This window comes from Nipponia nippon, unplaced genomic scaffold (assembly GCF_047370975.1).
Source record: "Nipponia nippon isolate SJK-2023a ecotype South Korea unplaced genomic scaffold, ASM4737097v1 scaffold_5, whole genome shotgun sequence".
Classification (NCBI taxonomy): Eukaryota; Metazoa; Chordata; class Aves; order Pelecaniformes; family Threskiornithidae; genus Nipponia; species Nipponia nippon.
Genome location: NW_028262369.1, coordinates 95,862,705 through 95,880,909, shown reverse-complemented (window position 1 = coordinate 95,880,909; position 18,205 = coordinate 95,862,705). Strand labels below are relative to the sequence as shown.

At 37.5% G+C, this 18,205-nt stretch overlaps 1 protein-coding gene across 8 annotated transcripts in view; it reads right to left on the bottom strand.

Moving 5' to 3' along the window:
• Positions 1-18,205, bottom strand: part of ARHGAP15 (Rho GTPase activating protein 15) — a 331,375-nt gene that overhangs the window by 264,573 nt on the left and 48,597 nt on the right. For all 8 annotated transcript variants that reach the window (XM_087731936.1, XM_087731934.1, XM_009461784.2 and 5 more), the window contains 3 exons: positions 14,422-14,483; positions 10,156-10,243; positions 4,052-4,141 (listed from right to left, as the gene is read on the bottom strand). In XM_087731936.1, coding sequence (XP_087588062.1) covers positions 4,052-4,141; positions 10,156-10,243; positions 14,422-14,483 — 240 coding nt within the window. The remainder of the gene's footprint in view (positions 1-4,051; positions 4,142-10,155; positions 10,244-14,421; positions 14,484-18,205) is intronic.

The window sequence follows — 18,205 nt, the reverse complement described above, 5'->3', positions numbered from 1 at the left end:
GGATAGCTTCAAGGACAAGGGAGTTACCCTAGATCAGCACCATAAATGTTATTATATATGAAACAGCTGCAAGATAAATTCTTTCATATTACACATAGGTACAGTTGTACTTTCAGCTGTCTCACTGTTGAAATACTGTATGTCTTACACAGGTTTCTCTATTTGTAAAGTACACTTACAATTAGTTGCACAGGAATGAGTAACCCCTTGCAGCTGCAGTGTATTGAAACAAAAACCAGTATCACACCAGATCTGTGGCAAGAGCCAGGGCATCAAACTCCAGAAATTCTTTATATGAAACCTTCCTAAAAAATGAACTTGGTAAACAGGGAAAAAATGTTACTAAAGAAACTAAAAAATGTCTGTTAGTTAAATGAATAGTGCTATTAAGAGAACAAAGCAGCTTCACCGATTCATAAGTATGCTGCTCGTGACCTTTTTTTGCACTCTTCACCTCTCTCCCATTTTTCCTTTTCTTTTTTTAATCATCTGAGAGAAATCTTCCAAAACCTCTTCAAGAAAATAGTCTACAGCCACAAGACTTTGTGCTAATGAAGCTCCAGAATTATGAAGCCAGAGGTCAAGAGCACGTCTTCCACAACGTCTGGGCTGAATTTGAAATTAAAAGGGCGGCTTGACTTAGAGTAGAGAATGAGTAAAGCAGGGGAAAGAATAAACTCCAGCTGAAAAGTTTACTAGGAGCAGAAAACATTGAATATTGAGAAAATCTGTAAACTAACCTAGTTATTGGTGCCTCAGCAGCCATATTAGTACTGACCGAAAAACAGCCTATCATGTCATTTTCTTTTTTGATAACCTGCATCAAAACGCACCTAACCAACACCAAAATAAGTCAAATAAAGGAAAGAGAACAACAGAGTGACATAGGCACTGTTTCTGTTCCAGTTGCTGACTGACAACACTGCCATCCCTTAACATGGTTTTATTTAGTTATTACAACCATCTCTCTGTAAATGACACTTAGGATTATTTAAGATTATGTTGTAATCCTTTTAATCCTCAGTGCTTTAAATTTCAGGCTAAACACCAAAGAGCAAACTAGCACTTAGCAGAAATATTTAAAGCATGTGATTTGAACATAAATCTTCTTTTATTCACCACTCCTCTCATGAAGACCTACTATATCGCGTCATTCAGCCAACAAGAACAAACAGCACGGTATCTCACTGCAAACTGCTACGCTTCCTCATATCTTGTGAAGCTGTTTCTAACCAGTTCTTTTCCTTGGTGCTAGCTATATCATCAATAAAATAAATGAAGGAAAATCAGAAGGTTATATTTTATAAGATGTGCATATTTTCAGTTACTATTAAGGAAAACTTGAAAAAACCCCCACATAATATGTTCATCAAGAACAGAAATAAATTACATGCACAAATTGGATAGTGTGAGAGACAGATCAGACTTATCCTGTTAAACAGGGAGTAGCTCAATTAAAATGAGTGGAGTAACACTGCTGAAAACCTCATGATCAAGACCAGAAACCCAAATCTTCCTGCCTGAATATCATTTACTTGCAGTTTCCTCTTTTTTTTTTTTTTTTTCCTGCATCGATCATGTTTCCAATTAGTTTTCTTTATGATACTCCTATACTCCATCTTCTTGTTACCATCCATTAACTGTCATATGCTTAGATTTTAAATTCAAGATTTCCTTCTTTTTCTTCAAACCAAAATCTCAATAGTAATTTTCTATTTCTAATCTATAATTCATGAACTCAAATTGAGCACCCAGGCTAAATCAAACTCAAAATTCTTCATCTAGTCCTAGTACAACACATTAGCAGAAAGCATCCATTGCTCTGTTTGAATCAGAAAAGAATGTTTTATTATTCAGAAAGTAATGAAACAAAACCCCACAAACTATGTTTTGTTGCCATGCTTTGAAGATATAGTCATACTTATTTCTGATCATTTCAGAGTTAGGCAGCTAATGTACTTAATCAAATAGCAATGCAATCCATCTATATTTAGGTCGCAAAAAAAAAAAATTAAAAAATCACCCATGTTCTTTTCATTTGAACAAATCTATGAAGAAGTAGACATATATTATCAATCTTACTCCCACCCGCTAGGGATAAGTAGATCATCAGAAGCATTTCCTGAAATATTCAGTACCCAGGTACAAACTGACCTCTCCGCTTTCGAACTTGCCTTGGATCCCCTCCAGACTATCTCATAAATCTTCGCTCTCTCTCTAGTCCCCTTCCCACTCTATCTGCTCATGTAGCACCAGTCTCGTTCAGTCCTTTCCTCTCCCAAAATGTCACCACTACTGATGCCAAAGCCTTCTCTTTTGCTCTTACCATCTGGCATAATCTTCTTGTAGCTCTCTGTCTAAACAATGCTCCATCCCTTTTCAAAATGTGTCTTAACATATGTCCTTCCTCCCATGCTTTTACTTCTTAATGTCTCTCCCACTCACTTATTGGCTTGATGAAGACACGTTTTAATGGGTTCAAACAGTAGTGCATGAGTTTCCCTTCTCACATTATTCTGATTCAGTGGAGTTACACCTCACACTAACAGAAGTGAGAAGAAAATGCATTACAAAGTCTTCATACAACCAGTTTGGTAAATCAATAACAGAGCTTCGTTTGTCTTTACATTGGAAATATATTAGCTGCAATGAATCACCACTCCAATATGCATTTCCAAGCAGAAATTTTGCTTACTGCAAAATGAGAAATAAACCCTAGAAGCTCAGAAGACCTGTCAGTGTGCTCAGGGGGTTGCAGGAGTGAAGGCTAAGGTTATACTTAATCACATTCCAAGTGAAAAGGCTGAAGATTGACAGCAAAACCAAAATATTTATTCTAAAAATACCTAGGAAATGACAAAGTTCCAAGTGTTGTCTCAAGACAACCTGAAGGACGTGGGGGGTATAGAAGCATAAGTCTCACTGTCTTGAAGAAGAGGAATATTTCTAAATATTGCATGTGCTTTAGAAAGATATCTAGAAAAATAAACCTTGAAAAAGTCTCTGTAACACCCAGTTGACCCAAAGAGGTTTCTTTTCCAGAAGCCATGTACAGTCCCCTTAGGGGTTTTTTGTCTGTGTGGGGTTTTTATTTTTAATCCCCAGACCCAGGCACAGTTGGTTCCTCCAGCATGTTTCATTGGTGATGATTCCAAAGGACTATCTGGTAACTAACAGTATCTTGACCCTGATATGTTCCCTTCTGCGTCTCTCCTCCCTTTATTGTTTGTATTGTTAAAAGTTCTCAATGTTAGAACTCTGGGAAACAACTCAGTTCACAGAGAATAAAATTTTGATGTGGTTTGATGCAACTTCTAGTGAAACAAACAACAACAACAAAAAACTTTCTACTGATATTCATGGGAGCTGGATTATGTCCAAAACTTGAAGATGTTGCAATAAATATTTCAGCCCCTAGATCCTGGAATGTTAACCTTGCAGTAACACTTTTCTTGTCCTTTCATCTTCTTGGGCCTTGATCCTCCCTTTCAATTCAATGGGATTTAGATGAAGCATTTAAATAATATTATTTTCCATCAATGAAGAATAGTCCTATGAGTAATACATGTCCTTCTATGTTGGCCCTGACAGAGGCAAGCTTTTAAAATCCTCCCCTCCCCTTTCAGAAATGAACCTGGGTCATCACCATCTGAGGACCCTGAACAGCAATAAAAATAAACAGAGTAACCGCACTGTGTTGGAGCAATGCTTGTATAAGCAGTTTGAAGAAGTTGTGTATATGGAAGTCCTTTAGGTCAAGATTCTAGGCCTGAACCCAAAGCAATTACCTACTAAGTTTTAAAAACAAATTGAATATAGAGCATTAATCAATAAATCAACAGGTTCTCAAGTGTTTAGGAGACTCAGTCATCAGAAACCCTTCTCTTAGAAAAATAGTAAACTGATGCTTGATAAAATGTAACACTCCTGTATTGGTAAGAAAAACGCTGTATTAAATCAATCTCTAGTTATTAAAACCAAGAAAATAAAACCTACCTCTTAACAGAGTTTATACTCAAATGAGCAATGAAATGCATGCGCTGCCTCTTACCTGAAAGACATTCTTTCTGCTGGATTTCTCAGAGGTCCACTCAATGCGAGCACCACACAAATCCACACACTCAGGTTTATATCCCGGTTTCTGCGGGGGGGGAAAAATCAACCATGAATATGGCTTGACTTTTCACGAATTGGGACTGTTACCAGATAAAACAAAAACAGATCAAGTTCAAGTGACAGATTATTGTAGCACAGCTGCTGGTATTACTGAAAACAGTTCATTATTCCCTGGTATTATTAAATAACCACTCCTGAAGTGTCTTAACTCAGAAATAAGGTTCTTATATGAGATACATAATTTTAAAAATAATTAGATGGTTTAAAAACAGTCTAATTAACATACAATAGATCAAAACACAAAAGCATACACATTGACCAGATATTTTAAATGCTTACTTTGCAAAACCTCTTGAAAAGCCATTGAGTTTAAAGGTAGTTTTGTGGGTTTTTCAAATGCAAATTTAAACTGATGCAGCTGGAAAGAACAGAAATTAGACAAGGACATACATCGTATCTGTAAGACAAGCTATCTCCTTTCTCCAAACAAATTATCATTTCTAGCTCCTAAAAAAAGAAAAGGTTTTGAGGGTATGTGTGACACCCAGAAAGAGCTCAACACTAGGATAGCTCCACACAGTTTGCTACTTCACAACGTCAGTCTGTGCATCCCGGAGTGACACAGCTTTGCCTCCCCAGATCCTCCGTATGGATGCAAATAATTCAAAGAGCAGATTTGTTTGCTTGTATCATTTACATTGCTGGGAGTTGGTGTGAAGCACAGTAATCCTCATTTGCCATCTAAGCTCCTTCTCCAGGGACTCAGCCTGTGCAGCAGTTCTGGCAAAGCCTGTGTAGTTTAGAGTAGCCTTTGCAGATTAGGTTACTGCACATCCCAGACAACAATAAAAATACTACTGTTAACAGTATAAAGCACTAATAAGTCCCTTTTGGGTAAGATATGGAGTAATATCCACATAACGTACTTAATCAACCTGATGCATCTTTTTTGCTATGTTGTTCTTAGGCCATTTTACCTTAAAAAATGGTATTGGTGGTAAAGAAAACAGACTTAATAGAAGTTAACAGCAGCCAGTCCAGCATCAACCACATAAACGGCTTTCCAAAGATTGCTTACTGAATTTCTCTAATGTTGTTATTAAAGGCTAAAAAAATGTGTGTTCTCCAGGGTGCTTTTGAGATGGGTAAAAAAGGACCTATTTAGGTTGAAAGAAGAGTAAGATATCCTGGTCAAGTAATTTGCAGCCAGAGTCTCTGGCAGTTTTCAGTACTGGAGTTGTAATTATGTTCTCCATTTGCCAAACCATAAAACCACCATGGTTCAGCTCCTCTAAAACTGACAGTCCTGTGTGTCTTTGTTCCTTTTTTTATTTTTTTTTTTTTTTTAATAGAAGAAATATGCAGTTCAAAACAGAAGGATGTTCTTGTGGCTAAACCGCTGGAAGAGCAGGGTTTGGATTTTTTTCCCAACTCTGCCTCAGACTTCCTGCCTGGCCTCTAACAAGAGCTTAATCTTTCTGAATTTTTAATAACAGATCAAAACTGCAGTATTGATACTTGATTTTACAAAGATGTGACATTTAATCAGTTAATATTTGCATGGCAAAAGTGACAAAGCTGAAAAAAAAAAAAAGACAAACACCAACCTACTAGTACAAACAAATATTCAAATAGGGGGGAAAAATAAATGAATTTTCAGTATTCCAGTGCTATACTTTTATAAATAGGGCTATGGTGCCTCCTTTGAGTAGATCCCTCTCCTTGGCCAGGAGATACCCCAGGGAAGTTTCCTCCCCAGGACTCCACGCAATGACCAGGTCTGCACTGCACAGAGCAAGCAGCTCCGTAACCCATCATGAACACACAACACAGCTTTGGCAAACCTTGCTTGCTTTGAAAAAATTACCCAAAAGGACAGTTGGAGTCTGAAAATACTTTAACAAAGAAGGGCAGCTTTAGTCCACCAACAGAAAGAGTCGAAAAATTTTGGAAACACATAATGAGATGAAAAGAAGAGATTAAAATGGAAAGAAACAGGAAATAGATTCTTGATAGTGAAGGATTTGGGGCTACTGAAGATTTTCCTCAAGAAAACTTCCACGGTGTTTCACACTGAAGTGAGAACAAAACAATGAAAAGCCCAGGGAAGTTTTGCAGGAAGATGGAATAGTAAACTCCGTAGGATTATACGATCTTTAATTTCTATGATTGTACCAAAACGTGTGCAGCAGCAGAACTTGGACTCCTCTGTGCACTCAGTGCACACACAGTTTAGTTTTGTTGTTGTAGCAATCTGGAGTTTGTTTACAGCTCTGATTTTGTAATAAGCAGAAGAAAAGTATAAGTATGTGCATCTCCCTTTCCAGAAAGGATGGGATGCAAGCTTACAGTGTTGGAAAGATGAACACCCTTCTGGTATGTACTATAATCAACTGGAAAACTTCTCTTTTGGAGAATTTAGCAATTCTGCCCACAACAGGATATGAGACATCTATGAACACCATACGAGACTCATGGGTATGGCATAGTATGTGAAGCTTCTGATGAAAACTACATGCAAAACCATTCAGATCCATCAAGCCTGAAACTGTCCATCGTGCCCGTCAGCCCTTCTTCTGCACCCAGGGAGCTCCACATGATGGGAAGCCCTGCTTAAATCCATAGTCACCCCAGCAAAATTGCCTAGACATTCATTCTGGCTTAAACATTGTCCTGTTACATAGTTTGCTTTCCAGTTTATGCATTACCCAGAGACACTGCAAGAGAGTAAGTTAAGGTTACTGGAAAAGCCTGAGCACTCTGCGTCCTTGCTTTGTGTTTTGCAGTCAGAGCAATTATGTTATATCAATGTTGTTGGAGGAGGTTATGCTGTAAATTGATACAAGTGTCTGCTACAATGAGATCTTCCTAAACATGAATATGGATTTCCGCAGCATTTTCACTCGCTAAATTACTTTGCAGATGGGCTAATAACCTGAGGTTAAAATAACCTCTGTTGAATAAACTATCTCAGGGAATAAACAGACTACTTTTTCTTGGTCAGAAAGACCAACTGATAATAGAATTTAACGCTAGTAAGAAAGAATGGAGCTGTGATCCATTTAGATTGCAATGTCCTTAATTTAAAATAAAAAGCAGGTTACATTCATATGAATGCTAAAAAAAAAAATAATATCAAAAACATGACCACAAATGATCAAGGCAGCAGCAGCAAAAGATAATGATTTAGCTACATGGGATGCAAACTTGCATTTTCAGTAATATTTGTAAACAAGCTCATTTTCTGAATCTCTCCTCTGTGTGCTTTAATTGTTGTGCTCTAATTGTTGTGCTCTAACTATTACTAATAATAATACCAGATACTGTCACTAGCTTCACCAGAAAACTATGGATCCAGGTCTCCTCCACGCAAATCAACAGGAAAGTTATAGTGAGTCCTACATCTACAATCGTACAAAGGAGTAACAAAAACTCCTTTTAGCTATTACTAGTTCTTTGCATTAGAATATTATTAAAAATTTTGGTAAATATAATTTTAAATCACCTCTAAATGTTGCCCTATCATCAGAGAAAGAGGTATGATTAGAACGTGCTTTCATTTCCCTCTCTCCTGTTGTCTTTATTGTGAAATATCATTCCTCTTATAATGATGCTGTCTTATTCTAAATTTTCACTTCATGTACAGTATTTAATAATTAATAATTAATGAATTAATAGCTTTATAATACAAAGGGACATTAATCTTTTTCTTAAGTGACATCATTTTCCTGCTAACAATAGACATGCTTTGTTATAAGTCATACTATCGTGAATGAACATTGCCTCTATTACATTATTTAATTGATGGTTGAGTTCCCCTTTTTCCAAAGTAAACTACAGCTGGAAAAAAACCAAAATCAGTAAACAAATGATCCCTAATGAATCCATTTTTTTATTATTTCCTTTCCACTATCAAAATTATATCTGGTTAAACGGTTTACAAAGGAAATAAGCATTGCATTTGCTTTATCAGATGAGATCAACATGCCAGTTTAGCTTTTTTTGATACGTGAAATTTGGGTTTAGGAAATTAGTTTATAAGGTTTTGAATACTGACAGCTCTTATTGTTTTCAAACCTTACCCAATTTGTTTATTTACCATTGCATATAAGTTATATGCAACAGACAGAAAATGTAACTTTAACAACATTTTCTTACCTAGTGAACGTTGAGTTCACAGCCCCAGTGTTCAGATCTAGCATGGAATAAAAAAAAAAAAAAAAAAAAGCCACTTTTATTTTTTTCCCCATAATGAGCAAAATATGGGATGAATATGTCTGTGTTCTTCCTAACACAGGAGGCAATAGATGTTATCTCACCAATCGTGAGCACTGGGGGTGAAGTGAAACTTCAGGGGAAGGGACTGACTTCTCAGAAGATCCTTTTTCATAACACACCTTAATTTTTTTGAGTTAAACAGATTGAGATCTTGGTCAGAGTCATATTCTCCAGGCAAGTTTACTTTTGTATCTAAATCCTTAAACACCCAATGGGAATTTTAACCATGTGGAGGAGTCTCAGAGCAAAATCGAGTCTCCTGTGTATTGAATTTCCACTGATCCATTTATGTCCTGGCATTTGGGTGAGTGCTGGCAAAGAGAGAGGAGAAGAGGTAGCAGGTAGAAGTGTAAGACAGTTAGTAAATTATAAAATTAGTCCTAATAAGTTCACCTGAGACTTTTTTTTTTTTTTTTTAAATAACATCTAATTCAACTTTAAGGAAAACAGATGATTCTGAAAAAAATGCATGGCTTCAGAAAAGTAGTATTTGCCAGCCGTACTGGTACAAACAAAAGCAGAAAGTACCAGATTTCATCCTTTACTTGCTTTTATTGTTTAATCTATTGTTATTTTTCTGCGACCCTCATCTTCATTCCAAAAAAAGCAAGGCATGAAAAGGTGCTCTCTAAAGCTGATTTTATGGCAGGTGGCATTGATAGATCAAGAATATATAGAAGAAAAGGTCTGTATCACCTGCCACAGAAAAAATAGCTTATTGTTTGTGACTCCTGCCAAAGAGAGCACCTTTGTGGCCACCCATCACGCCAATGAGATTTGGCAGGTTTGATCAGGCCTTGAGAGCCTTTCACAATGGGGCTTTGTCAAACCTGTCCCTTCGCTGCCCACAGTGTCACACATTTACCGAATTCCCTTTTTGTTGCCCACATTCAGGTTCATAGGCTCAAACTCGGCAGTAACTAGCACTGCAGGGATACATGCCGTTATTGCTTGCGCAACATAGCTGTCACATCTCCGAAGACTAAGATCGGTGGTCTTTCCTTGGGGCACAATAAGAAGGTACTGCAAATTTCACTTTGTAGTAACTACAGGCTACAGAAATTGCATTAGCTGCATTAGATGGAGTCAGAAATATTCAGGAAGGTTAGCGGGATATGGTAGATGTCACATTTATACTACGATAAAAAAATCACTTTGCTAACTTCTAATGTTTTCTGCTTTGGTAACACCCTATATTAAGGTGCCATTTATAAATAATTTATTATTATTTATTAATGTATAAGCCACTTTATAGGATGGTAGATGACAACTTAAATTCATGTATTAAAGATGCACATACACGTTTTAATACAATTTACATCTCACAATATCCTCTGCAACAGATTCTCATCGCATCATCTGTTAAGCATTTATTACTAATGCATTTTATAACATACTTTATAATATATTATTTGAGGAAGTAGCTGCATTTAGTGATCATTTTCATGAATAAGAATAAAGCATTTATAAATGGCACCTTAATTTAAAGTGTTACCTTCACATTACCAGATAGTCACTCACCATTTGTCTCACTTTGCAATTATTCTCAAAATGCACCTCTTAATAAAGGACATGCTAAGTCCTATTTCTTCTCATACACTACATCTGATTAAAAGTTTATCAAGGCATTTTCCTTCAGCTGCTCTCAAACCTTTGAAGGCTGCCAGTTCAGTCTGAATTGGTCTTATGTAAACACCGAACTTTTTATACTGAAATAACAGTTGCAAGGAAGCCGAGGATATTGGATGGTTGATTGCCTACCAGGTTGGCCAACGCCGGCTGCTTGGATTCTTTGTAAAATTCCATTTTCCGAGCTGTGAGAACAATCCAGGACGTGGACCAGTTTTTCCTTAAAATTAAAATAAAATTTAAAAAAGGAAAAATTAGCAAGACATGCAGGAAGAAGATAAAAGATGCTCCATTTGTAGACTTGGTTTTTAATTATTTCATTTCAGAAACAAAAATGGTCTAAAGTTAATATCAGCAATGTACTTCCACCAATATTGATGCTGTTGCACCATCCTAATTATACTTGAATGTGGCCAACAAATCTTGAAGGCCTTCTTTTTCCTTGTTCATGTTTTAAAGCCTATCTATGTTCCTTTTCCACCGAGGTGCCTTAACCACAAGAAAACAGTGGGATTATTCGCACATGCTTAAAGTTCACATGTACTTAGAGGACTCCAATAGCTGGTGCCCTTCTGGTAATTAATATTGAAAATAGAACTGAGAAGGAAAAATGTAATTTTGATCTGATTATGCAGAGCTCAGCAAAGGGTCTGTTTTGAAAGGTTCCAAATACTTTCTCTTTTCCCTAGATTAAAAATTTACAGGAGAGCAAGGAAGATAAGAACAATATCTGAGAGAGGTTTAAGTAACCATTAAACATCAGGAGTTCACGGTACAGCCCTAGAGAGCTGACAAACTGCTGGGGCCAGGGAGAAGTCAAAATATACATGGATATGTGAAACAGTGTCCCCTGACACAGAAGAACATAATAATCAACTCAGAAGAAAATACTATTATATATACTACATATAATGCAGTGTTTCAAACCACTGCATAATCATAAACAAGTCGATCTGGTCTGACAGAAAAACTGGTTTTAGCTGAAAGTCTCAAGTTTGGGCTGGCAATTTGAGGGTCATAACACTTAATATCTACAAAAATACTCATAAACCCACTATTGCCTTTATGTGAATGCAAATCACAAATCTGAACATTTTAGAATAAACTTGAAAACGCGTATGATAAACAGGTTGCTTCACGTGTATGTTGCAGTGCGTTAAAAAGGAAGGAGCTGCTTTGTAAGGACACTGAGGGCCCAGGGAGGAGCTGTTAGAAACCTTTTTTCCTCTCTCTTCTCTCTTCCCTAGTCCCTTTGAGTTTTCTCTGTTTAGGTATTCCTAAGTAACTGAAACACACTCATTTTTTATTCTTTCAAAACCTGTGTTTGTTGAGTTTTAAAACCTGTCGGTCTTCTTTGCAATGCTCACTTCCAGACCCATCTCAAAGCTCTGCTGCACTCAATATCCCATCAAGCTGCACATCAGGCATAACAACAGGCAGTTTTTCTGTTAATGACTTTCCTATTCAATATGTTTCAGTCATCAGCTTAAGGAGCATAACCAATATTACAGATGAAACCCTAACGTCACTGACATTCAGAGGAACTTTCACTCTACTTCAGTGTGGGCAGGATTTTGCTCAGCATGATCTAATGATCATCCCTAAAATATGGCCAACAAGAGGCAACAGTGAAAAAAAGTGTCTGTAGAGGAGATGAATATATCTGAAGAAAATCGAACTGCATTTTTTATGCCATGTTAATGGGGAAAAAATAAAGAGAGGCATTGAAAAAGAGAAGGAAACAGTAGGGTTTTAGAAAAGTACCTGACCGTCACTGGCAAATATTTCCCCACAAAAGGACAGTGTTTGTAAGTCACACTGAATTTTTCAGCTAAATTTATTAGCACTGTAAAGCTGTATCCTTAGCTAATGTGAACTATGGTCATAGCTATGGGTTGTGCATATTGGCATTAAGAACAACCTCAGCTAATAATTTTTTCAAAGTATCTTTAGGCAACAAGTACTGTAGCTGAGAATCACCATCAAGGTAGTGAATACAAGTTGTCTATTGGTAAGTACAACTTCAGTTCTTTTTCATTTTCTTCCCCCCCCCCCCAAAAAAAAGATCTTAGCACGGGAGAGTAAGTGGCCAAGCATGCTATGTGCCGGTTTAAACAGATTTTCCTTTAAGTTGGATATCCTGGATAAATATGGATTACCAAAGGATTAAAACCCTTGGGACACAGCTTAGATTCAGTACTCAACTTAGACCAAATGCTTGACATTAGCTATGGAGAGGAACATTTCTGTGTCATAGCCACTTCTACCAGCCAGAGTGCTGCTTGCTCCAGCTATTTGTGGGGCAGGTTTTTCGACCTGAGAAATATAAATCAGCAATTGCATTTTGAGGTCCCAGACTTGTGTGTAATCTTCTTAAAGCATTCAAATTTCTGATCAAACTGGTAAGTTTGCCAAGATTTGAAAACATTTCCCTTCAACCTGGACCTCATTTAAAAAAAAAAAATAAAAAATATGCAGTTCTATTTATGGTTTTGAAATAAGTCATCAACAAGAAATAAAAAGTCAATGATAAGTATGTCTTAAGTTACATCAAGTGAGATGTTTTATCTAAGTTTCATTCTGAATTTTAAGGGGACAATGCTTTAATTCCATCAGGAATAAGAAAATTTAGTGGTTTTGCAGCAGACTATAGGAATTATAGAACCTATGAGAATGCAACTCAATTTCACCATATTAACTGCAAGAAGATTTTTTTTCCCTAAATTTAAATTCCCCAGTTCTTTTATTCTACACTTGTTTCATTTAGAAAGTGACATTTTAAAAATCGAACTTCATTACTTTTGTGATCTCAAGATAAAAAGTATACAAACTAGTCATACTTTTAATGAGATTTTCCATAAAGTCATCAGTCAGATTAAAAAAAGAAGAAAAAGCTCTGAGGTATATTAGTCTGTACAGATGGGCACACATTGTATTTTCATGGGATACACGCAGTGACCTAGGTTTCAAGCTGTTTGGAAAAGTCAGTTCACAATATTCTAATTTTTGCTGTGCAGCACCAACATTATTCAAGAAATCACTTCCAGCTGCTGAACAGCAAGTTCAGGTAAGTGAGTCAGGCAAAGTGTACGCAGAGTAGATGAATCCCCACTACCCATCTTCTCTCTGTATAAAGAGCCATATAAATATCAGAGTATTCAGAGAAGACCTAGCTAGAATTAGCAAGCATATTGTGTGAATCCGTCTATAGCTACAAGGTCCAAGTCATGGTGGAAAGCTGCTGCCGGAGAGTCCCTGCGAGGTGCCACCCAACTCGGGGGGCTGCAGAAGGAGCCCCGAGCGCTGCGGCTGCATTTGCATTCTGTCAAACGAACACCTGATGGCAGCACGTTATAGCTTCAGTGGTGCTCACAATCTCTGAGGCTATTTAAAAATACGAGGCTGTTCAGGGCTATTTAAAAATGCAAGTGGCCGAGCTACGCTGCCTCCTCCCTGTGCCCACGCCGAGCCGGCGCGCAACGCCACGCCACGGGGATGCTCTGTGCTAAGGGTGCCTGATGCACCAGCAAGGTAAAACTCCCTCCTTGTCTGGGCTGGTTCACAGGTGATGCGCAGCCTATGCACACGCTGCAGAAGCTTCTGCCAGTGTCCAAAGTGGGGAACAGAGTATTACTGGGTCCAATGCCTTTTCCCAAAATGCAAGTTACACCAGGTTCTGATGGCACCCAGCTGCAGCAGGCTTGGCCAAGTGTTGACAACGTTCTTTCTTCAAGTGAGAGGTTGGACTAGGTGACCTCCAGACTCCCTTTTCAATGAGCATTTCTAGGATCCTTGTGGTTTAGCACTATACAGGTATGAGAACTTATTACTTGGCTCCTTTCTCCAGGCAGAAAATGCAATATGTCACATTTCTTTCTCATTGGTAACAATACAGTGCTGGTCACGTCACTGCTACTCCCTTACAGGCATCTAAATACAGCAAACCATAGCAAATCCTTCCATAAAAGGCAGCATTAATATTCACATTACTTTCAACACAAACAGTACTAAGCAAGTAAGTGCCGACCACTTTTGATAATCTTGCCCTGGCATCACCACATGGTGGGTTCCTACATCCCATCCTTGAGCCCTCAAGCACACACTCAGCACCAAAAGTTTTCCCACTGGAAAATATATTAATGGTTTGCCTAGTGCCTTAAGGCTGTCCTTAATACGTGTATAATATATACAATACAGAGGCTAATATTGAGACATGCTCATCGCATGCAATGAGCCTGTGAGCTACTGTCACTTGGTTTCTGGGACTGTAATCATACATTGACTTAATACTGAAATAACGGCAATTTGGCTATTAGCAGCAATAGTAGCTATATATACTTAAACATGCATCAACTGACTTTTGCAACGGATAAGCTCTGCAACATTCACATATAATACCTTAATTTCTTGCCACCGTCTGCTATTTTAGCTTTTAGAAGATATCCTTCTTTCTCCACTACCTACAAGGAAAAAAAAATAAACAACCATATCATAACCATATCATTTATTCAGGTGACTGAATCCACTTAGTACATGCAAAAGAGTCTGTATCTAGCTAATCTAGTGCGGGGGCCTTTTATCACTAATTCTCAGTTTAGTCATCTATTTTTTCTGATACAGTCAGTTCTTTTGAAAATCTCCAAACAATGTTTGAAGTTAATTAGGTCACAGAATTAACCTCAAAAAAAACCCAAGAATATTCTATTCATTGATTTAGAAGAAATTTCTTCTAATGTAAGCAAAGTTTCTAGCTATAAGTAAAAAATGAGTTGAAAATATATTGCAAGTAAACTATGTCAAGGTATCATTTCATATATTGAGTTCCAGGATTCCACGTTTCATTAACGGCTATGAGGGACACACCATGCTTCTATAAAAGACTCTTGCTTCTTATGTTCTAAAGAGAGACAGGTTAAGGGGTAACCAGTGTCAGAGAAACATTAAATATCTGTACAACAGGAAAAGCTACATTAACTTCCTAGGTGCCACATTTTGCTTTGAGTCAGCACTAAATCAAGGCTCATGCAAGATGCTAAAAGGCATCATGTTTTTAAGTGGTGCTGTCTTTTGGACGAGCTATGGTATTGAGGCGCTCACCCCTCACAGCCCTTAAAAGGTCACACTTCACTGGAGTGTGTGCATCCATGTGCAGGGAGAACTTGTCTTCAAGTTTCCAGCTGAACTAAATTATCTCATAGTATGGCGCAGAAAACCAAATTGAGCAGTTCTGTCAATTCTCAACATATAATCTGAAACTAGAATTATAAACAAGGAAAAGCACAGCTGTGTTGTGCATTTTCCAAAATACACCCAAAAAGGCAAAGCCCTTAGCTATTACCTATAAAAAGCAGTACGTGATATTAGCAACCTGATATCACCTTTGTAGATCCCATGCTCTGCTATTGCTATTACTGAAACCTGGTCCTTTTTCTGTGGTGTCAGTACAAGTTAAGGACTCTGCCGGTGTATATGAGGCTGCAACCCTGGTTGCAGGGTATCAAGGTTGCACTTGAGTTTTGGGATATTAGAAGCAAGTCCTAGGCTTAGACTTTTATTTTCATTTCTCCCTCTTAATTTGTGCTCCTCTGCATCTCTGCACACACTTTCCTTAAGCCAGAGGCCCTTGCAGACTTTTGGTTCTCTATGACCTGCAGAAACAGGGGATATGCTAATATGGGGCCGTGTTTTGGATTTGTGCTGAAAACAGTGTTGATAACACAGGGATGTTTTCATTCCTGCTGAGCAGGGCTTACACAGAGTCAAGGCCTTTTCTGCCTCCCACCCCACCCCACCAGCGAGGGGGCTGGGGAGGCACAAGAAGCTGGGAGGGGACACGGCTGGGACAGCTGACCCCAACTGCCCAAGGGGCTATTCCACACCATATGGCGTCATGCTCAGCATAGAGAGCTGGGGGAAGAAGAAGGAAGGGGGGGACGTTCAGAGTGATGGCATTTGTCTTCCCAAGTCACCGTTACGCAGGATGGAGCCCTGCTTCCCTGGCGATGGCTGAACACCTGCCTGCCCATGGGAAGCAGTGAATGAATTCCTTGTTTTGCTTTGCTTGCGCGTGCGGCTTTTGCTTTACCTATTAAACGATTCTATGATTCTAAACTGTCTTTACCTCAACCCATGAGTTTTCTCACTTTTAATCTTCTGATTTTCTCCCCCATTCTACCAGAAGGGAGTGAGTGAGCAGCTGTGTGGGGCTTAGTTGCCGGCTGGGGTTAAACCACAATAGATATACAATTTGGGCTAGGGTTTTTTTTTGGCTATGTAAATTTATATTTAAGAATTAAAAACCAAACAAACTGGTCTTCAGCCAAACCTACTGACCTGCAATCTCATCAGATGTCATTAGCTAAGGATGTCCCAGCTGTGTCACTAACAGGAAAAGAAGCAAAATTGTGATGCAGAGTGGGTCTGTTTTCCCTTTCAAACACTACTGAATCTGTGTCTGACTGGGATATTGTAACTCCACATGATCCTTATAGTAAATTGTGTCACAAGGTGATTTTGTAACAATTTCAATAGAATTTTGCTGTCTGCAAAGCCATTAAATAGAAATAAAACATGCTTTAACATGCAACATTGGGATTTTAAAATCAAACTTATCTGTTATTTTGATTATACAAAATGTCATGATATCAACAGTGTAACATGTTTAACTATTTCCTTAGATTTTGTCTGTTGCTGGTATAGAGCATAGAATGAAATATATATACACTTTACATACCTGTTTGTACCTATGAAAAGGTCTGTATGTCTGTGCACAATGATTTAGGTGACATTCTTAAATGGGTACACGAGGATTAGTGTGTGCATTTTCTATAATTTGTACATATCTCATGCAAATTCCTGTCATGCATATCATTGCCATAGAAAACCCAGAGAGAAAGTATGTAGGGATTATTGTGCAGTCATGTCACTATTTATCTAGTGATGGATGGATGAATTATTAGAGTTAAAATAAGATTTAATTCCTGTCTCCACCTACCTTTTTTTTTTTTTTTTTTTTTTTAATCAAACTTACTTTACATCTTTCGATATTTTTCTTCGCCTTCTAACCCTTCATTTTTGTAGCATAAAACCTCTGGTGCTTGGCCAGGGCCAAAGATGCCAAATAACATATGAGAAAGGTTATTCTTTTTAATATTTCTATCCATCTGGAAACAGAAATTGGGAGGAGCATTGGCTAACCATTCAAGCTGTTGATTGCTTCTCTGAATCAGACCCAAAATCTCATGCTTTCAAAGTTTACCAACCACACTTCTCAAACTGTTATTTTAACCAGTCCAAAACTAAAGGCAAATATGATTTTCAACATCAGATCTGAATCACCTCTATTCTCACATTTTGGGCAGTTAAAAATTGGATGTGCTTCCAGATGAAAATGTTGCTGCTCAGTCATATTTTCCTTATAATTGTCTTGAGCTAGAATATCAAATCCACTAACAAATGTTGGGCATATAAAATATCCTGATTTAAATTACATAGCTCAAATCTGCCATTTGTTTTAAATTAAACAGCTCAAAAATACAAGGTCTTCAGTTAATATGAGACCTCTCAGTGCTAAGCAAAATAACTTTCATATATATTGCTTTAATTTAATTAGTAAAGATGCTGTCTTCAAAAAAATTAGCATGGTCTTAATTAATTGATAATGTGTAGAGTTTTCTCTGTAATTAGTATAAAGGGCATTTATGGAATTACAAAACACCTTTACCACAAAGGCAAATAAAAAGATTTCTAGGATGATCACAATATTTTTATAACCTCTGTTTGGGGTGCTATATTGGCCTTGTTTAACGTCTGTTAATATCCCCTTTTCTGTTCTACGTGTTTTCAAGAAAATAATTCCAAGACAGCTCAGGATCAACTCACAATGCTTCTGCAAATGAATGATATTAGATTAAAAAGAATACCAAATATATCCTAATGATATGATCTGTTGTTTCTGTCTCAATAAATATCATCATTTGCTGTTAAGCTGCTGCCCTTCCTGCACCTTTTCAACATACAGAAGGTTGAGAAAATGACCCAAAATGCCCCGAAGAATTAGTATAGAAATAAGAAAGTGGAATTATTGTGTGGGGTGTTGTGTTTGGGTTTTTTTATTATTATTTGTTTTTTAGAAGAATATTAAAGATGAGAGCATGTATGTGTAAATATTTGAGTTTCTAAA